Source organism: Euprymna scolopes, chromosome 41 (assembly GCF_053919585.1).
Source record: "Euprymna scolopes isolate OS-2025 chromosome 41, ASM5391958v1, whole genome shotgun sequence".
Taxonomy (NCBI): Eukaryota; Metazoa; Mollusca; class Cephalopoda; order Sepiida; family Sepiolidae; genus Euprymna; species Euprymna scolopes.
In genome coordinates this window covers 10,658,135-10,680,791 of record NC_136522.1, presented here as the reverse complement: position 1 = coordinate 10,680,791, position 22,657 = coordinate 10,658,135, and the positions used below count along the sequence as shown (strand labels likewise).

Sequence of the window (22,657 nt, the reverse complement as noted above, 5' to 3'; positions counted from 1 at the left end):
GCGCTGAAGCAGGTCAGCTGTGACAGATCGCCAGGACTTGATGGTCTGCCATACGAACTGTACTTGAGGCTGTCGCCCATGTTTCTGCCTCTTCTGACGGATATGTTCAACCATTGGTTTGCTCAGGGATCCATCCCAGGGCAGGTGACCAAGGGAGTGATCACATTGCTGAAGAAAGGTGACGGGCATGGAGGGGAAGAGTTAAACGACTACAGGCCCATAACTCTGCTAAACACAGAGTTGAAGATTTTGGCCAAGGTCCTGTCGAATCGGCTGCAGGTTGTTATCGACGAGTTGGTTGAACCAGAACAGAACTATGCTGTGAAGGGGAGATCGATTCAGAACAACTTGCACCTGATCCGCACGATCCTAGAGGGGGGAATAGATGACGACACGGAAGCCGCGCTGATCACCTTAGATCAGTCCAAAGCTTTCGATAGGGTCGACCATCATTTCCTGGCATCTGTCTTAGAGGCCGCCGGTTTTAAACCGGACTTTTGCAAGTGGATCTCTATAATGTATCGACAGCCCATGGCTGTCATGCAAGTGAACGGAAAGCGCTCGAAACCCTTTGTTATCTCTCGGTCGGTTCGTCAGGGTTGTCCGCTGTCGCCCCTGCTTTATGTCCTGGCTTTGGAGCCTCTTCTCCGCAAGCTGAGACATGGGGAGGTAAATTCGGCCCTGCGCGGAATGGCTCTGCCTGGCGGCTCAGCTGCCAAGGTATCCGCGTTCGCCGATGATGTCACGGTCTTCGTGTCGGGCTTCAGAGACATTGAGGTCGTGTCGGAGGCACTCATACAGTACGAAAGAATCACGGGGGCCAAGATAAACCGCAACAAGTCGGTAGGACTGCGGTTGGGCGCATGGAGTGGCAACGCAAACCTCCCTGCGCCCTTCAGCTGGACAGATGGCCCGGTCCGGATCCTCGGCGTGTGGTTCGGACCGGGTCTCCAGCTTGACAAGAATTGGTTTGAGGTATGGTCAAAGGTGGAGGCTGCAGTCAATTCGTGACTTCCTAGGAAACTTTCCTTAAAAGGTAGAGCTGAGGCGTGCGCCACTTACGTCTTTCCTCTCATCCTTTACCGACTGGCCGTACTTCCCCTGCCTGCACAACACCTAAAAGCTCTTGTTGAACTCTTGTCCTCGCTCCTTTGGGACAGAGGAAGACACTGGGTGAGCAGACAGGTCTGTATTCAACGTCCGTGTGAGGGAGGCTTGGGAATGCCGGACTTGAAGTGTCATCGAGATGCTGAGAGGCTGGCCTTCCTGAGCCACTATATGCAGGATGACCAATCGTGGCACCCCGTGGTTACTGCCGCCTTCGCCGACCTCGTTCTCGACCCTTCCATCGAGAGCCGTCGCAGGCTGCGGGGAGAATCTGCCTACATAAAAGAGTGCCGAGCCGCACTAAAACGACTACCAAGGTCCAGTGACCTTGTGACTGCTACCCGTAGGGAACTCCACAGGGATCTAGTGAAGGGGGCCGCTGACGACCCGCTATGCGCGCGTTTGGGGTGGCAGCAGAGTGAGATCCGCTCCGCGTGGAGCTGGGCGCCAGGTTCGAGTCATCTGAACAATTCGGAGTTCTCTCTGACCTGGCGATTGGCCCGAAATGCACTTCCACTAAACAACATACAATGCAGTTCCGAGTTTTTGGAGTCGCCTGATTGTCCCCGTTGTGGGACAACGGCCGTAGAAACTACGGATCATGCTTTCTTCGATTGCCGCGAACTCCGCCAGTACTGGTCGTATGTCAGCGGAGTGACGGCTTGCATCGATCCTGAGCATCCTCACCCAATTACTGTATCCAATGTTGTGGACAACGTGAGGCCGCCGTGGGACCGGGAAAGACAAATGGTCTACGTTACGATCCTGGCCGTGGCGAGAATGGTGATTTGGACGTCGCGTCTGCAAGGTTGCCGGGGGGGTGTTGTCTTTTTCTGATCAAGATCTGATCGCGTTCTTTAAACACCAACTACGGGTGAAGATCAGATGTGATAGAAGAAGGCTGCATTGCACGGCATTTGACAGAAGATGGATACATGTGGCAAGTCTGTGTGTACGAAGAGGAGCCAAATTTGAATACGTGTTCCCTGCCTAGGTGTGGAACGCGCAGTTCTGTAAAGTAAAATTAAACAAGTAGTCTCTCAGCTAGCTGAGTGTGTGTTCCATCCCTCCCCGATTAGGAAGCCTCCAAGATCCCCATCCCCGCTTACCTGCAATTTTTGTTTTCACCCCTTCCTCTAAATTTTACCCATCTTGGAGAAAAAGAAATACAAACTAACCCCACTAAAATATTTACCCACAAAAATTTTCTTTTCTCGATTCACCCCCATCTAGAGGGCATCCCCACCTAGAGACTGACCCGCAGAAGCGAGGTTCCTTTTACAAACCTAGTGGAACGGGCAGTCTATCAACTAGACGGGGTTGGGAGGGTCCTACTAATCACCTTTTGTTTTTTCTTCCCCCGCCTCGACAAAAATGAATTATTGTACCATTTTATTGTTATCTTTTTTGTTTTTACACGTCAATAAAAAATGTTTTAAAAATTGGGAGTTATAGGATGTCCCCCAATATGAAAGGGTGAATGCGGTATTATGGTGAAAGAAGATACTAGCTGGGAGAAACTTTTGACTTTGTTTAGTTCTGGAGTGACAAGGATGACCAACGACCCCCAAAATCCCCCCTTTTGAGTTGGCCATGTGCCTAAGTTTTTTGTTCATCGTTGATTTTGACTGTATTTTTTAACATGAATAAAAGATTTAATATCTCAAAGTGTAATATCTGTTCTTCAGATGCGACACTTCCATTTCTCGTTCTCTTTCAGTGGAGGAGAAATCCTTCACGACTGAGAAAATTTTTATTTTTTGTACCTTTTCTCCACGTTAAAAAACGACCCTGGTGTCTAACTCTGTCCCGTGGGGAGGCATTGTAAATAGGTACAATAATATTGCGGGGTCCCCATACAGGCTGAACGTCAGGCAGAATGCCCAGCCAGCAGCAATATATTAAATATGAAAGATGCCGCTGTGGAATTTCCACAGGTCCCGTAACATTGTTATTACAACTACTACTATCATAGCCACTGCTATTTTCACTACTACACTACAACTATTATCAATACTATTATAACTATGATACTACTATAACTACTACTCTTGTTAATACTATTATCGCTACTACACTAAAACTACTACTGTTATCAGTACTAGTATTACTAATACTACTATAACTACTACTCTTATCAGTACTATTATCGCTACTACACTTCAACTACTACTATTATCACTTATAAACTACTATAACTACTATAACTTAAAAGTACCTGAGCCCTACTCAAACTACTACTACATTCTCTACGTTTTTACTGCTATACCTACTGCTATTACTGTCTTTAGTACAGACGGCATTTCTTTGAATGCCTTCAAACAAGAAATTACACCTGTACATATGAGTAGATATTCAACCAACTCAGCAATCCCCTTTTTAAGGGAAGATCCCGTTGTTCGAAATAATAATAACAATAATATTAATAATAATAGTAATAACAACGATAGTAATAATAATAATACTAACGAAAATAGTATTTATAAGAAACCCAGTAGTAGTAGTAATAGTAATAGTAGTATTAGTAATGATTCATGCTTAACAACTGATCTTCGTCTTGCCCCCTACAATCCAACACAGATTTGTGGGCAACCTTCGATATCTTTAACCACGGATATAATACACCATGATGACGATGTCTTATCTGATGTAAGTAGTACATTTTTTTAATTTAAATTTATTAATATTTAGTTTTTGTGATAATCATTTTTTAAAATTATATGCGCGCTTGCGCGTACAAAAAATGGCCACTACTTATAACATAAGGACTTACACTGCTTAATATCCGGAAAACTGCTTGTTTGCGGCAAATTTAACTGCGATATTCGTTTTCAGCATACCCGAAAACCTACAAAAGTCGTCATTCTAAAGGTGATTGTTAAGGTGGAAAGTAAATAAAAATTTACCAAAAAAATTACTCTCACTTTACTTCCCTACCTTCTAAAAATGTAATCGCCTAAAAAAGTACAATCTCATATTTTTTTTTGTAATCAAGAATTCAATCTAAAAACGGGGTACTTATGCACTTATGTTACCGTTATTATTTAGAAAGCCATTCTTAACATGAGAAGGTTGTTTCGAAACTAATTCTGTAGTTTGACCTAACGATTTTATAGTAAAAAAAAAATACGATACAATAAAACTTAAATTTAACTTGAAAATACTATGTAAAAAAGAAAAATAGTACGGTTACATAAGTGCATAAACACACACACACACACACACACACACACACAAAATAGATTTAAAAAATACAGAAAATTCACGGAACGATAATGTCATATTCCAAAAATCACATAAATTGATCAAGTATTTTTTTTGCATAGAAAATAAGATGCTTATGCACTTTTGTTACCGCGCTTTTTTAAAAAATAGTATTTGCAAGTTAAATGCAACTTTTACGATATCATATTAAATTGTTACGTGATAGTAGAGTAGAGTAGAGAACAAAACGCTTCCCCCCCTCCCCAAAACATTATTTCTGCACGGTAACAAAAGTGCATAAATACCGAAAATAACTTTTTTTTTTGTGATTTTTAGTAATTAATAGCATAGTTTAAAAATCCAAGTTTTGTACTTCTTTGTTGACATTGTTCGTCAGCTGATGATATCTGATCTGATGAATGCCCTGGAAAAGTCACATCTGATTAATGTTTACCAGTTTTAAAATATACACACAAACTTGTCTATTTATACATTTTATATGGTACTTGTACAGTTTAGTCAAGACATTAAAAAAATGAAAATACCGAAAAAAATTTAAATTCTATGTATCCGTTATAGAACGAAGTTCTCCGAAAAAAAAAAAATTCACTTAATTTCATCAAGTAGTTTTTTTGTTTTCTTTTTACAGCGGAAAAACACGTTTTTATGAGAGCGCGTTGAAGGCGGCCATCTTGGATTAAAAAAAAATTGTTTGAATTTTAGAAATGCCAAAGGGGAGATAACTCCAGTTAAAGCGCTGACACTCCCTCCCCATCTTTAATACTAGCTTTTCTTCCTAAAAATCGAACATTTTGCTTGGTATCATAAGAAATTGTTTTTTCGATGTAAAAAAAAAAAAAAAAAAAAACTTTATGAAATTAAGTGAAATTTTTTTTTCGGAGACCTTCGTTCCATAACGGATACATACAATTTAAACTTTTTTCGATATTTTCATTTTTTAATTTCTTGACTAAACTGTACAAGTACCCATTTTATTTTATTACCATTATTTTCACTGGGTATGGATGTGATCCCAGGTCAGTTTAATAGGTGTTTATTTTTTTTTTTTTTTGGGGGGGGGGGTAAATTCAGGACACCCTTCTTGCCACCCCACTAAAATATTTACCGATAAACCTGTCCGCTTTCCCGAAGGAAGAGATAATGCCATGGAGGATAGTGTCATTAGACTGAACAGCACTATACCGTGGTGGTTGTCGTAAAATAAATTTACTTTACGACATTCTTCTCCCCATGTTAAGAATGGCTTTCTAAATTTGTTGGAAATGTTAAACAGCAGAAGCGGGTGAAAGTCCATAATTCAACCTAATTAAAAAGCAAAAATTAAAAAAAAATATTTTTTTTAATCTGTAAATGTATGGAACCGTCACGGAACAAAGATATACACCGAAATATCACGTAAATTGATCAAATAGTTAAAAAAAAAAAAAAAAAAAAAAAAAAAACTAAGAAAATCCAATTTTATTTCAACGTCGCCATCTTGAAAAGAAAAAAAAGGGCAGATAACTCCACAATGACCCAGACTTGCAAGATCAGCTTTGTAATACTAACCATTTCATATTAATCGCATAAAATCGTTTAAAAATTATTTTCTATATAAAAAATAGAAAATAAAAAATATTTTATCAATTTACGAAATTTTTAGAATATGATATTCTCGTTTAGTCACTGGTAAAGACTGTTCTATATTTTTGGTTTTTAATTAGATTGAATGCTGGAAAAAAAAAACCCCCAGAAATGCCCTCACTTGATGGCGTTCATTTTAAAAATGTTCTTTTCGTGCTTATATAGATCAGCCCCCCTGCCGGTAAAATCTTGTAAAGAAATTACAACTGCTGGCATGCATGTACACAAAATGAAACCCGAATCCTTGAAACATGAAACGAATTTTTTTTTTTTTCTTTTTTTGAATATATTTACATTGTTGCATAGTGTTTTATTTATTTATTTTAATAATTACTTTGTATTTATTGCTTTCTTTATTAATATTGTTTTCGGGTGTTCTTAGTTTTTTTAAATTTCATGTTAAGGGACATAACTCAAAACTTTTGACCTAAATGCTGAAATTGTCGGCCGACTGCCTAGCTTCCTACCGATAAAATTCGAAGTACTAGTGTACCAGATGGGTACCGAATTTCTGACCTCGGAAAATTTAGGTCACGTGATATGTTCGTAACCTGGGTTAAATCACCACCGCCGGTGGCCGTGGTTAAATTGACAATGTCAGAGGGTCACGTGACCCGTGTTTATGTAAAAACCGAAACGTTCGGCGAAACGCTGTAAGCATTTTATATATATATATATATATATATATATATATATATATATATATATAATGTTGGAGTTAAAAAATAAATGTTTTATTACGTAAGGAAACAAGACGTTTAATACTTTTTTTTTTTTTTACTCTCACGTTCACCCTTAACTAAGCATATCGCCACTTGGAGGTAAGAGGCTACTATTTGGGACCATGTCTAGGAAAGATTAATAAGATGTTGGTTTACGTTATATTTAAACTTCTGCATATTAGTACAGTCAGGGAAGCAGGTAGCAGGAAGGGAATTCCAAAGGGAGAGGCTAGTAGTAGATGCACCAGCCCAGATGTGGCAACAATACTCCATGCATGGGCGAATTGTGGCTTTGTAGAGGTACAGGATACTCTCAAGTGTGAGTAGTCTTCTAGCTCGATAGAGGGAACCCACCTACTTTGCAGCAGCCTTTGCAATGTTCTTAATGTATTTTCTCCCGTTCATATTGCCTGTGAATGTTAGGCCAAGGAGTTTGAAGGAAGAATTCTCAGGTAGGGTGTTATTTGTCTTGGATATCGGTGGTTGGAGAGACATCTTGTAATAAAGGAGAGCAGTTTAATCTTACTAGCATTAAATGTTACCATCCATTTGCGGTCCCATTCCACTATGTATCAGGGAGGTCATTTATGAATATCAGGAATAATAGTGATCCAAGGATTGATCCCTGAAGCACTTCCGTCTTAATGTTATGCTGCTTGGATGTACATCTATCAATGACAACCTGGATGGTCCTGTTGTCTAATAAGGATCTAATTATATTTAATATACGTCCAGTTATACCGTAGGATTTAATTTCCATTAGCAGCCCCTTGTGCCAGACTTTGTCAAAGGCCCTAGATATATAGACGACTACAGCCCTGGCTTTGCTGGTCTTATCCAATGCGTGGTACATGTGTCTAGAGATGACTGTTAAAATATCTGCAGTAGAACAACATTGTCTAAGAGATTGTCGGACTGACTTCCTCATCTTGGTTGTTGTAGTTACAACGTTTCAGCCGTTTTGCCCTCCGGTCTTCATCAGGTGTTTTGTATCGAACTGGGGAATCGTTTGTTAGGAGTCTCGAACCCAACCCTTTATTATTATTACGGGGGTACCGTGTTCGGACTCCAGCTAGGCTCTGGGACATAGTTGCTGATTCTCTGTTTTGAATGTTACTTTTTCACTGCCTTCGTTCAGGATTGAACTCAGCACCTTTGGGTAACTGTAAACTTTGATACAACGTCTAGGACCACTCGGCCATATGTCCCAGTGACTGTTAAAATATCTGCAGTAGAACAACATTGTCTAAATCCATACTGTTTGTCAAAGAGAAAATTTGCCTTTGTGAGGTGGTCGACTAGTGCTTGATTAACTAAGGTCTCAAAGATTTTAGCGAAGAGGGGGAGGAAACTGAAAGGCCGATAATTGAGAGGGTCAGTCCTTTCACCAGAAAACTCATTTTAATACTTTTTTTCCATCCTGAGATTTTAACTTCAATTGTTCCCTATTTAGTAAAATATAGCAAACAAACAAAAAAACATAAACCCATTTTTATCGCTAACCCTAACCCATTTTTATCGCCTACAGACAATTTTTGGATTAATTATGTATTGGGTTTGTTTTACAATCCAGAGAGGCACAAAAATGGTCAAAAATTTAAATATAAACGGCTATATGTCTGTCTGTCTGTCTGTTTCCGTATTTTCAAACTCTATCTCTTCTGAAGCTGAAAGTCGCAGAGCGGTGCTAGGGGGTCTAAAATGATTGGATTTTTTATGGACCGTTCTTTTATGGGTCTGTAGCCGGTTAAAATAATTTTTAAGTGGTCAAAAAGGGGTAAAAATTGAAAAGATCGTAATACATTTTGTACATTCATCTTAGTTTATTTTTAATCAGTAAGCCACCCGGCATTGCCCGGTCATAAAATACACTTAAATATGATATTTTGATTAATGTAGACTTCGTATTTATTATTATATTGGACGTAATATATAGTAATGATTTTAAAAGTTTAAAAAAAAAAAAAAAAATGACTTGTGTGCCACCACCAAGAATCGAAACCAAAACGTTTAGTTTATGATTTACTTTTTCCTTTGACGTTACTGCCTGACCTATGAAGACATTTTTGCTGCAAGGCTAAAAATTAAAACATTAACCAATAGCTATTACGTTACGCATACATATTTGTAATGCTGTCATTTGATCTTCACCTGGCAAATTCCATTTTTTTAATTTCCACACTTTTGCACCGATTTTCCCCAGCTAAAACCCAAACATAAAGTTTTGCATGGGTTCGAATACCCTATATATTAAGTTTCATGTCTCTAAACTAAAAACTGGTAGAGGAGTTTGGCAGGCAAAATTTTTTAAACAAATATATAATCGCATACATAAATATATATAGAAAGAGGTTTGTGTTTACTATAAACTTTTTACGCAAATATTACGCATGTATAAATCATGTAGAATATCTGCATGAATATAATTGCATGTAATAGTTAACTAAAGATAATCATTCCATAAGAAAAATGAAAAAAAAAAAACCTAATAGGGAAGTAATTAAAATGAATGTCTAAAAAGATATGCAAATTAGCTAGGTCTTCTGCAGATGAATGCAATTCCACGACCCATATATAACAAAGTTGTATTTTCTTTTTAAATAAATAGAAAAAAGGGGTTTTAATATGAATATCAATACACAAAAAAAAAAAAAAATTCTGATGGACTCTCCCATTGATTTTGACATATGAGCTTCTACAAAAACTAAGTTGTTCGGAAATCTAAACAGATAATTTGTTTATAGTGGTGAAGGCTTTGTGTAGAACCAACAACACTTTTTGGTATGACTGCTAACCTTTGTCAGTGCAGATTACTGCCACTGTATTCAGTAGACCGCGGGTTTTTACATCAGAGTTTCCTTCTCGATGCATGTGGTCCTGGATATGACCTTAAACTATATCCAGTGGTGAGGCTCCAGCTTGCGGACTTTGGGGAGTGTGGAGCCACCCTCTAATTGCCATTGCTCTCAGGTCCACTCTGACCCGGAGTAGTAGTACCTGTTGGGGTCCCAACTATGGGTCGAATAGAAACCGACTTGAAAACAACAAATATATTCTATGAAAAAATTTTTTTCTTCAAAATCTTTGGATTTGGCATTAAGTAAATTGAAAAGGGTTGATATGACGTAAAACAAAATCAACCTAGATGCATGTTTTAATGAAGACTGGAGGTGAATCTCTCCCAGTGAATAAATGCGACCCCAGATACTAACCTGGAAATTTGTACAACTCTGCGCGGTACATAGAATGCCTAGCCTTCCCAAATGGTCACCCATCTTTTTTTTTTTTTTTTTTTACATGGGGGTCACCACTTATCAAGGCCTGAAGGCCACTCAGGGATAAGGGTTATTGCGTGTACAGTAATCAATGAGATAGTATTGTAGTAATCATTAGTATTGGGGGTTTTGATAGAGTGTCTTACTTAAGGGGGCGGTTTGTCAGAAGTTTGTTTATGTTGGACTTGAAGACGTCCAAGTTGTAGTCAGGTGGGAAACAGGCAAGCAGCAGAGAGTTCCACTGGCGTGCAGTTCTAAAAAAGAAGCTTTGCTCATGGAATCTACGTTTGGATTTAGGCACAGATAAAGAGTGGGGAAAATTATTGACAGTAGTTTCAGCTAGACGAATGTTTCTCGTGAAAGATTGGCGAGGAGGGACGAGAGATTGGAGGTCAGACGAGCACCTGTCATGGAATTAACGATAAAACAAAGATAAAACAACGTGTCTTCTGTGGGAGAGAGGTTGCAGGGAAGAGAAAAGGACATCCCCCACTAAATCACAAAGTCTATTTTGTACTCTGTCAAGGTAGGATAGGCTGTTTTTAGCAGCTCCTGCCCAGATGTGGCAGCAGTACTCCATCCTTGGATGTACTTGGCTTTTATACAGATAGAGAATTGCATCAGTAATGAGATATCTTCTGGAGCGGTAGAAGGATCCCACCATTTTCCCAGCGTCTCTGGCAACAGATTTGATGTATGTGTTCCATTTCAGATCAGGAGTAAAGTCCAAACCCAGAAGCTTGTCAAAACATGGAGCCTCTCCAAGACGAGAGCCATCCATTTCAATTGATGCCAGATGGGGATCAGAGCGTTGATGATGTAAAGATAGAAGCTTGGTTTTGGATGCATTAAAAGTGACCAGCCACCTCTTCCCCCATTGCACCACGCGCTCAAGATCAGAGGAGAGAGAATTAGAGAGAACTTTATCATTTACGGCCTTTGATTTGTTGCCATAGATGGTCGTGTCATCAGCATAGATGTCAACAAATGATTTAATTATGTATTTTGGGAGATCATTGATGTAGATCAGGAAGAGAGTTGGGCCCAGGATGGACCCCTGGGGGACTCCAGCATTAATACTGTGGGCCTCTGATTTCTGCCCATCAACCACTAATCTGGTACTGGCCAAGCTCAACATTGTTTAACTGGTGATCTGTTGAAAATCTGTGTGCCGTATATCCCAAATTTATAGGAGTATAGATATCTGGAGAATTCTGGGCAAGAACTAGAATATCATATTCACAACTGTTTAGGATTTTTTTCATGAGTCATACACAATCCACTATGACTCTGCGATTCCTTTAGCTATGTACCTAGAAAACAGAGCTATTAAACATGACATGGTGATGTGGTACAAGAAGGAGGAAGAAGCAACCTATGATGCTACGTTAAAGAGAGCTGAGAGGGAAAATATGAAATACCAAGGTCTTATGTACAGCATGAAAAGAAATTGGAATCTTAGGAAGCTCTCCATCATTTCACTAATTATAGTCATGACCAGACAACATCAGTCACCCAGCTGGCCAAACATTTTGGTCAGAGCTGTCTCACAGATGAGGCTGAAACACCAAACAAGCCTGCCACAGAAATAGCAAGAAAGAGCCGGCAGAAATATACTGAGACCTTCCAAAGGTGGAACATTGAAGAGTGGGACCAACATCAGCGTGCAAAGTATTTTCTGGGGAAATTCTCCCAGAAATACATAGACAAAGAAGGTTCCTTGGACTGGCTCAAGAGGGGAGCCCTCCACCACGATCAGGAAAGGGTTATAATGGCTGCTCAAGGTCAATCAAGGTCAATGCATTCAAGAAGATGGCAGGTCTCATTAATAACAACAAATGCAGATTCTGCCACACGGAATTGGAAAGTTTGAGTCATTTGATATCAAGTTGCGAGGTTCTTTTGGGGAATGGTCATACACAACGAGACATGATGGAGTATGTAAGTACCTGCACTGGACCATCTGTAAAAAATTAAACATCCAGTGTAGCAGCAAGTCCTGAGAACATCAACCTGAAAGAACAGTTGGAAATGACTTATATACCATACATTACGACCATGTAATCCCTACAGCCACCTACCTTGAAAATGCTGAATTCTGACATAGTTATATGGAATAAGTCAGAGAGATTTGCAACCTTGGTTGAAGTGAGTGTTCCTAATGATGGAGGTCTGAACAGAGCTGAAAGCGAGAAACAGACCAAATACCAAGGTATCATGTATGATATGAAAAGAAACTGGAACCACCAGTTATTATAGGTGCCACAGGGCTTATGAAGAAGAACCTGAAGTCCTACCTAACTAATATTCCTGGTGAACCAAGTGCAAAAGAGATCCAAACAATTGTACTTAAGGGAACAACAAGGATACTAAAAAGAGCTCTCGGCTGATTTCAATAAAAAGTAGGGCAATGTTGGCCGCTGGTTTGGCTGCCCCATACCCAGCATTATAATCTTCAAGGGAAGAAAATTAAAAAAAAAAAAAAAATGAAAAAGAATTTCCAAAACTACCTAGTAAATATACCTGGTGAACCAAGTGCAAGAGAGATACAAACAATTGCACTTAAAAGGACAATTAGAATCTTAAAAAGATCTCTCGGTTAGAATGCATGAGATAGTGTCACCAACGATGCTGAGTTAAATAGAACTAAGAAGGAAAAGATAAAATACGAAGGCCTTATGTACAATATGAAAAGAAATTGGAATCTTAGGAAGATCTTCATAATTTCGATAATTATAGAAGCAATCAAACTCATATACAACATAATCACATTGACACACCAGTTCTCATTAGATTACTGAAGTTAAGCAACGTTGAGCCTGGTCAGTACCAGATGGGTGACCATTTGGAAAATACCAGGTGCTGTATGCAGGAAGACGTTGACATCTCCCTGCAAGAACTGCAAAAGCATAACATTGTCATTTCACCTAATCAGGATAGACATGTGACTGGGGAACGCTCCCTAGACATTCCTTCTTCGGGGAAAGCTGGATCAACCTGCTTAGGGCTAATGTTGCAAGTTGGTCAGCAACTGGACTCATGAAAAAGAATTTTCAAAACTTCCTAGTGAATATACCCGGTGAACCAAGTGTATGAGAGATACAAACAATTGCACTTAGTGGAGCAGTTATGATCTTAAAAAGATCTCTCGGTTGGAATGTATGAAGTAGCAGGTGAATGGCTGGTATCCGGTTGGATTCTCTGTCCCCAGCTAGAACAAAATAAAAAAAAAAAATTTTTTTTTTATTTATGCATAGATTAAAAACATCCTTCTGTTTAAAAACAAATAGGAAAAAAAAATGTCGTCAAAAGTTAAGAATAAAAAAAGATGATGAATGATAGAAATCTGCTAACCTTTGGAATTGTTTGTTGAATATTGTTTGACAGATGAGTTATAAACTGACAGCGCAGTCAAAGGTCATTACAATTCTCAGGGTCGCGATTTGCAAGCATTAAAGGTCCCTCCCACCTTTCTCTCCACACTTTTAGTAGCAAGGCATAGAAATGAAAGGTAAATTTTATATAATCATACTATTCTCATCTACATTCGGGTGTCTATTCTTTAAACCTTCCACTAACCCCAAGTCCGGATGGCAATGGATCCACACCACCATTATCGCACACACACACACAAAATAAATAAATAAATAAATAAAATTTTTAATTTTTGTTTCAACAAATCATTTTTGTTTCTGAATTTTTTGAGATGAGGATTGATAATTTGTATTATTTCCGTCTTCATGGAATTACTAACGACTTCTACCCAGTCAGGGCTGACAGAACGAGAGCATGCTACTTCTGTGGATTAAATGAAGAGTACCTTTCTAGATTTCATGCAAATTTCTGAGATATACCTAAAGATTTCAATTCTGGCTCAGACTAGGTATGAGAAAGATGTAGTTTACTTAAAGCATTATGTATAAGAAGTTGTGTTCTGCGAGCCTATTAATGTGGTCCCGTTCGTTGTTATAACAAAGGCACGTTTTTTCCAAATAAAATTACGGTAGTTATCCATACTTTATGACCCAATCTCTGGCAGCAAACATGTCTTCATAAGTCAGTCATTAACATCAAAGGAAAAAGTAAATTGTAAGCTAAACACTTTGGTTTCAATTCTCCGTGGTGATGAACGAGTCATTTTTTAAACATTTTTTAAATTGTTACTATATATTGGGTCCAATATAATCTATAATATAAATATCACCTGTATGTTTAAATGTATGTTTGTATGTATGTATGTTTGTATGTCTGCCTAAAACTTTTGACAGATGCATCTGATTTTCACAAGATTGGTATCATTTTGAAGCTTGACCCTTCAGACGACAAATATCGAAAAATTGGCTAAAAACATTAATTCCTTCACCCTCAACTGGCACTTTTCTACAGGGAAGGGTTGCTTTTTTTGCAGATATTTTTGAAAGTCATCCCCTCTTTTCGATTGACTAGCCTTAATTTAAACCTACGTCACTCCCGGTTTGGTGATGGCTGCAGCAGCAAAGACGTCATGTTTTTTTTGTTTTTTTTTCACGCCCTTTTACTCCTTTGCGGTACGGGTTGGAGCCTGCCTGCCTGCCACAACATTTTTTTTTTTTTGCTCAACACACAACTCCAAAAAGCCTGGCACCCAGGCTAGTATATCATATAAAGGGCAAAATGGATGTGAGCCTTTGTGTATGTCCATGAAAGGATTTTTGGGTGAGGGTTCGCATATTGGTTAAATTCTGTAAGAAGTTTTTGCATACTTCCCCGATCGTAATATCTAAAATTCGCAAACAGATCGTCTCTGTATTATTATTCATCGGACTACTGTTCTCATCTTGAGTGTGATTTTCACAATTTTCGGTCGATATAACCTCAGACCTTCTTCAGGTGTATCTTGTCGAACTCTGGAATGTTTCTGTCGAACTTGTGAATTTGGATGGAATTTCGAACGGAACCCTTTATTTACTTCATGGTGTTAGCGTACTCTTGTTCCGTCAGCCATGATGGATAGAGGTCCTAAGTAATTCACAAATGTACTTAGGACTTCTATCCAATCATGGCGAATTTGTATCCGAACCATTATTTCTTTAACTCGAGGTTATCACCTGACACTGATTCTAGGGTCGACGGATCTAGGATCGCCTATAACACCTTATATTTTTCATATTTTAAGGACATAAAGATGAACTGTAGTTTCAGAAAAAAATACTACACTTTGCTCCAGGCTGCAAAATAAAGAAACATTGTTTATTTAATCTAAAATAGCATAAAAATGTGGCCATTTTGGCAGTATTTACAACAAAACGATAAAGTGATAAAAAAAATAAATATTACCAAAGGCAAGATAAATTATTTTGATATTGTAAAGTTATCTAGCTAGGTAAAATAATTTCTCTTGCCTTTGGATACATCTATTTGTTAGATTTTTTTTTTACCAAACTTTTTACCTTTTGTCTATACTGTAAAATGCCGCAAAATACAAACAGGTGTGTGCTGGAGGGGGGTAACATAGGAATCTTCAATGGTTCCAGGAATTTCAAGAGTTTTGGTAAATTTTTACTTTCGTCCCACTTCAATACTCACTTTAAAAATGATGGCTAAAACAAGTTTTCAAGTATGTTGAAAACGAATATCACATTTAAATTTTGTGCAGACAAGTAGTTTTCTTAATATTAAAAAATTTTTTCCAGTGTATTACTTAGTAAATGTCAATCGCGTTCACCATTCTTAACATGGGAAGGAGGGTGTATTTTGTAACACATATGCGCATTAGTACTTTTCAATTTGAAAAAAAAAACACAAAAACATGGCCACCAGTAAAAATCTGAATATCTAGAAAACTGCTTATATGCCCCAAATTTAAATGTGATATTCGTTTCCAGTATACCCGTCAATATAATTGTGAATGTTGATGAGAGAGAAAGTAAAAAAAAAAAAAAATGGAGTTTTTTGCAATTACATAGATCAACCCTCATGGCTGCATATATTGGCTCAGTAAAATCTGGTAGCGAGTTGAAGACACCATACAAAATGGAACCCGGGTTCCTGAAAAGGAAAGCAGAAAAAGAAAACAATTACTGAATTTTATATCCCAAAGATCACGTAAATTGATCAAATAGTTTATTTAACTAAGAAAATCAGATGCTTATGCAAAAAAGTTACTGTGCTATTTTTTAAAATAGTATTTTCAAGTTAAATTTAAGCTTTTTTTTTTTTTTTTTTACAAAGGAGTTACCACTTATCAAGGCCCAGAGGGTACTCGAGGATAAGGGTTAATGGGTATGCATTGGCTGTGGGATTATAGTGTAGTAATCATAAGTATTGGAGATTTTGTAAATTGGATTACTTAGAGGGACGGTCCATCAAGAACTTGTTTATGTTGGACTTGAAGACAATCAAATTGTAGTCAGCTGGAAAGCAGACAAACAGAAGAGAGTTCCACGGGCGTGCAGTTCTAAGAAAGAAGCTTTGTTCATGGAATCTACGTTTAGGTTTAGGCACAAATAAAGAGTGTGGGAAATTATTGATAGTGGTTTTGGCTAGACGAGTGTTTTTTGTGAAAGTTTGATGAGGGGGGGAACCATAGATTCAAGCTCAGCTGAACACTTGGCATAACGATAAAGCAGAGTCGGCTCGCAACGTCTCTTCTGTGGGAAAGAAGTTGCAGGGAAAAGAAAAGGGCATTCCCCACGAAGCTACGAAGTCTATTTTGAACTCTGTTAAGGCAGGATAAGCTGCTTCGAGCAGCTTCAGCCCAGATGTGGCAACAGTACTCTATCGTTGGCTGTACTTGACTTTTATATAGGTAAAGAATTGCATCAGGAGTGAGATATCTACTGGAGCGGTAGAAGGATCCTACTATTTTTCGAGCAGCCTTGGCAACGGATTTGATGTATGTTACGTTGTGTGTGGGGGAGTGTTTATATATGACGGTGTATATAAATCAACGTACATGTATATATAGTTGAATCGTGGCGTATTTGATGCATACGTGTTACTACTAAATGTCTTTTGTATTTTTATCATAAACGGACCATATGTATTTAACTGTATGTTATGTAACAGACTGTTGTTCACATATCCTTAATGTCTATTTTATGGCCCATGACTCGTTTAGGTGTTGGTGCGTACATGTCAGAGCATCTAACATAACATATACATTGACGACATACCTGTTTTTGCTGTTGGCTACCTCTATGTATTCGTTAATCATCTTTGCCGGAGCTGGAACCTGTTGTAACAAAGACGCTTCAAGACGAACCCAAAATGACTAATTATTTTTATATATATTTTTATTATTCGCTCCTAGGCATTTCGTCACAGCAGTGAAAAAAAACCCAAAAAAGTATGTCTTTGCTGTTGCGCCCATCGCCAAACCAGAAGTGGTGAAGGTTTAAATTAAGGCTAGTCAATCAAAAAGAAAATATCGGTGAAAAAAAGCGACCCCCTCCTTGTAGAAAAGTGTCCAGTTGAGGGTGAAGGAATTAATGTTTTTAGCCAATTTTTCGCTATTTGTCATCCGAAGGGTCGAGCTCCAAAACGATACAGATCTTGTGAAAATCCGTCACCTGTCAAAAGTTTTAGGCAGGCATACAAACATACATACATACATACATACATACATACATACATTTAAACAGGGACTGAAGATAAATGCGTGGTTTTATTATATGGTTTATTCACTCCGAGGCATCCCGTCAGCAGAAATGGAGTTACCGATGATCTCTGACTGGGGGGGGGGGTTCTTCTATGTCTCCATTCCGAGACCATTTTAGCCCATCTGTCTTTTTCTGCGCCTCAACACCAACTCACTAAACTTTACTCACCTTATTCAAACCGAAACACCAGATACGTCACGTCTGATCCCCATTTGGATACTTCCGATGCAAATGATTGGTCATAAAGTTTGATACATGTCAAAACATGTCACCATTCAAATCTCTATCGACCACTCATTGCTAAATAGATTATTCTATAGACAGATAGATAGGTGAGTGCATGTCAGAATACCCCTTACATGACGACATACGTCTTTCTACTGCTCACTTCTGGGGGATTCGCCAACCGTCTTTGAGGGGAGCTAGAACCTGTTTAAAGGAAACGCTCCGAGACAGGGACCCAAGACAGATGTGTGTTTTTTTTTAATATTTTATTCACTTCCAGGCATTTCTTCATGGCAGAACTGAAGTGAATCTTAGCTTGTAGGTTCTCTATGTCTCCAATCTGAGACCTCATATTGTTCATTCAGCGTTTCCAATCCAACTTAACAATGCTTGTGCAAACTAGAACACATGACATCTGACACGTCACTTCCAGTTTCCGTTCAGATCTTCTGGTGCAAACTGACTGGTCATAGAGTTTGACATGTTTTGATAAGCTGTCAAACCATGGCGATTCTAATTGTCAAACCTGAGAGTGCTAGATATTATTACTCCCAGATAGTTATGACATTTCGAGACTGGCATAAATATGTCTTGAAACCAAATCCCACGGATAGGGACAGGAGAGAGGCATCTAGAGGACAATAGTGCAACTGTTTTTGCTGGGTTGAACAGCATACTACAGTCCTTTGCCCACCTAGATACAAAAACAAGCAACAATTACAAATATACCGATGCTCTGTAAGGGTCTAGGTGCGGCACAGAAATTTGTCTGTCATCAGTATAAGAGCTTGGGAACACAGTCAAGTCGTCGCAGTTAAAATGTATTGGGAAAAAATATTGCTCTACACAAAAGAATTGGTAGGCGTCACTTACTGGCACCCTCTGGAAGAGTGGTAGCAAAGAAGAAATATTTGTGAGAGTGCAGACTCTTATGTTGATAGTTGTTATGTTCGCTTTGTTTGATTGGCCAAGCTTATTAAAAAAAGTCACCTGATCGTGCTGAATGGATTTTGGATCAGTCCAGCATTGTAGCACAGGAAGACTTGTGTCCTTATTAACTTTGCCCGACTGATGAGGTGTTCATTTTTTTCCGATGCTATAGGTCGCAACAACCATTGTTGCAAACTTTTGTTAAAATACTTTTTTGTGGAAATTCCCCACAAATGAGATGTTGCACTGTCCATTAATGTCAGCAGGTTATTGATGAAGAGCAAAAATAACATTGACACAATAAAACTGTACTGCAGTATCTCGGCTGAGACGGGAAGCTCAACCAGTAAACAGCCAGCAACCAAAGTTCCCTGCAGTCGGTCAGACAGATAGTTGCAGATTCAAGAAAAGAGCCTGCTCAGACACCAAGTGAGGATAGTTTCTGCTGCAGGGCTGAGTGAGGAACAGTTCCAAATGCAGTGAGATTCAAAAATGCTTATTTTCTATGAGATGTGAAGTAAGGCAGTCGTTCACAATGTAGTCCATGACCTTGTCAAGACAAAAGGTCACAGAAATTGAACATTAGCTAGATAACTTTGATCCATCACCTCTTGTAGACTAGAACCACAGTGGAGGTTTTCCATATAAGAGGAATGCAACCAGATACAAGCAACAGATTAAACATGAGCCAGAAGCTTCAGTAATGAGTGGGCACACCATACAGGACGGAACATTGAGAATATTATTTGGCTCCGTACTCTTTTCAGTTTAAATGAGATGTTGCACTGTCCATTAATGCCATCAAGTTGTTGAGGAAGAGCAAAAGAAACATTGGTGCAATAATACTGTACTGCTGCGCTTCAGTTGAGACAGGAAGCTCATCCAACAAACAGCCATTGACCAAAGTAGCCTGCAGCCGATCACACAGATAGTTGCAGACCCAAGAGAAGAGCTTGCCTTGGACGCCAAATGAGGAATGGTTCCAAACGCATTGGTAAGATCTAAAAATGCCAGTATTGTGCACTTCTTAGCCTCACATTCTGAGACCAAAGTGTTGATTAAAACAGGCATCTTGTTCCGTGGCAGAGTGTGATTTTAGAAAACCAAACTGAGACGGATGTATGAGCTTATTTTCTATGAGATATGAAGTAAAGCAGTTGTTCACAATGTGATCTATGACCTTGTCAAGACAAGAGGTCACAGAAATTGGATTAAAACTAGATAACTTTGGTTTGTCAACTTTGCGTTTGTAGATCAGAACCACAGTGGACATCTTCCATAGTGAAGGGTCCTGGATATGACCTTAAACTATATCTGATGGTGAGGCCCCAGTTTGCGGGCTTTGGGGAGTGTGGAGCCACCCTTTAATTGTCATTGCTCTCAGGTCCACTCAGACCCAGAGTGGTAGTACCTGTTAGGATCCCAACTATGGGTTAAATAGAAACCGACTTGAAAAAAACAAATATTCTATTAAAAAAGGTTTCTTCAAAATAACTGGATTCGGCATTAAATAACCTGAAAAGGGTTGATATGCCGTAAAACAAAAAGAACCAACCAATCCATAGTGAAGAGTTGAAATTGAGGGTTTAAATTGATGAATACTGTTTTGTGCAAAAAAAAAACAAAAAAACTGGTAAATATGCACTCGCATACCAAACTGCCTTGTCACAGTGTAGTATTGGCAAAAATTTTAAATTAGACGAAAAACAAGTAGTTTTCCAAATATTAAACCATGTAATTCTATGTTATCACGGGTGGCCATTTTGTACGCGCAAGCCTTCGTTTATGCTCGCGCATAGCGTAAACAAAGGCTAGGCTGTGAAATCGAAAATAGTCCCAGAGTTCAAGGGTTAGTACCATCGCACGCATGCGCATACAAAAATGGCCAGCCATGACAACATGGCTTAATATTTGGAAAACTACTTGGAAAAACACGTTTTTATGAGAGCGCATTGAAGGCGGCCATCTTGGATTTAAAAAAAGATTTTGTTTGAATTTTAGAAATGCCAAAGGGAGATAACTCCAATTAAAGCGCTGACACCCCTTCCCATCTTTAATACTAGCTTTTCCTAAAAATCGAACACTTTGCTCGGTATCATAAATTGTTTTTACACTGTAAAAAAAACAAAAAAAAAAAAAAACTATTTGATGAAATTAAGTGAATTTTTTTTTTCGGAGAACTTCGTTCCATAACGGATACAAACAATTTAAACTTTTTTCGATATTTTCATTTTTTAATGTCTTGACTAAACTGTACAAGTACTGAAAATTTGATTAACAAAAAACGAAATAATTAAATTTAATTAAAACGAAAAAAAAGTTAATTTGGTATACCTTTTTGGTATTCTTTATTTTTGACAAATCTAATTAACTGTTCTTTCACATTGCAAATAAACGAATGAACACCCTCTAACCTCCCCATGTTAAGAACAGCTTTCGGAATAGACACCCTTATCAGCATAACCGAAAACCTATAAAAGTTAGCATGTCGAATGTAAGCGGTGAGTTGGACGTAATGTAATAATGTATCAATTTTTTACGATAAAAGTTATTTTTGGGGGGTACTTGTACAGTTTAATCAAGACATTAAAAAAATTAAAATTTCGAAAAAAGGTTATATTGTATGTATCCGTTATAGAACGAAGTTCTCCGAAAAAAAAAACAGAACAATTTTTTATGATACCGAGCAAAAGGTTCGATTTTTAGGAAGAAAAGCTAGTATTAAAGATGGGAGGGAGTTTGGCGCTTTAAATTGAGTTATCTCCCCTTGGCACTTATAAAATTCAAACAATTTTTTTAAATCCAAGATGGCCGCCCTCAACGCGCTCTCATAACACCTTTTCCCAAACTTACCGTGTTAAAGAGAGAATCAGACGCCATCTTGAATTTTCCAATACATCGGTAAACACCGTATGTTTTTCGAGCTGAATAAACATGTTACATTGAATAAAAACACGAAAAATATATCCAGTTTGGTAGAAAAGTAACTTATCTTGCCTTTGATAACATTTATTTATTATATATTTGTTTTTTGACAACTTTTTCGAATCTATGTGTACAGTAATACAAACCCCGATTTTTTTTAGGCTGTATGCTCAATTGTAATTAAAAAGATTTAAACGGAACGAAATTTAAATTTCCGTTCCATTTTTTCAACAACCGTAAAACACCGCATTCTACGCAAGTTTAACCAAATATTTTTTCAACTACTTTATTTAATGTAAAAATTTATTTAAGTAAATATAAAAAGATAATTTCATTGTTACTATTGTTTTTGTTTTTTTTAAATATATTTTTTCTTACAATTACTAGAATATTTTCTTTGAGAAAAATTACGGTACAGGCAATCACGAAGTTTAACACTTTCAAAATAAATAATCGCATTTTAATAAATCTATTTTTATTTACTTTTAAAAAAATTGTTATATTATATTAAATAGTTGAATGAAAAAACATTTGGTAAATTTTTACTTACTTTCCAGCTTAATCACAAATGACGAGGTTTTTGGGTATGCTGAAAACGAATATATCGCATTTAAATTTGCCGCAAACAAGTAACTTTCCGGCTATTAAGCAATTATGTTAGACATTTTTGTACATGCAAGCACACGCATACAAACCAAATTAATCTCTTAGTAAAAGTAGAGTTACGCCCCTTAGACGAATCAATCTTTCTTCATGATTGGCCCTAAATTTGCTACACTATACATATGCTAGTAATATATATATATATATATATATATATATATATATATATATATATATATATATATATATATATATATATATATATATATATTTCGTTTTCCGTTTCAGAATTTTGTATGACCGAAATTTGTTACCGAAATTTTCCGAGTTATGGTGGTTTACTGGGATAATATATATATATATATATATATATATATATATA

At 37.7% G+C, this 22,657-nt stretch overlaps 1 protein-coding gene and 1 long non-coding RNA gene across 6 annotated transcripts in view; one reads left to right on the top strand and one right to left on the bottom strand.

Annotated features, from left to right (window-relative positions):
- The first annotated feature begins 3,331 nt into the window (after nucleotides 1–3,331).
- Nucleotides 3,332–22,657, top strand: part of LOC145266346 (ankyrin repeat domain-containing protein 17-like) — a 331,800-nt gene continuing 312,474 nt past the window's right edge. For all 5 annotated transcript variants that reach the window (XM_080121948.1, XM_080121947.1, XM_080121940.1 and 2 more), the window contains exon 1: nucleotides 3,332–3,756. In XM_080121948.1, coding sequence (XP_079978074.1) covers nucleotides 3,451–3,756 — 306 coding nt within the window. In that variant the 5' untranslated portion in view covers nucleotides 3,332–3,450. The remainder of the gene's footprint in view (nucleotides 3,757–22,657) is intronic.
- On the bottom strand, nucleotides 15,855–22,393 carry LOC145266345 (uncharacterized). Its single transcript, XR_013864703.1, has 2 exons — nucleotides 22,223–22,393; nucleotides 15,855–15,979 (listed from the first exon to the last, which is right to left on the bottom strand). It is a non-coding gene; the product is annotated as an uncharacterized LOC145266345 (long non-coding RNA).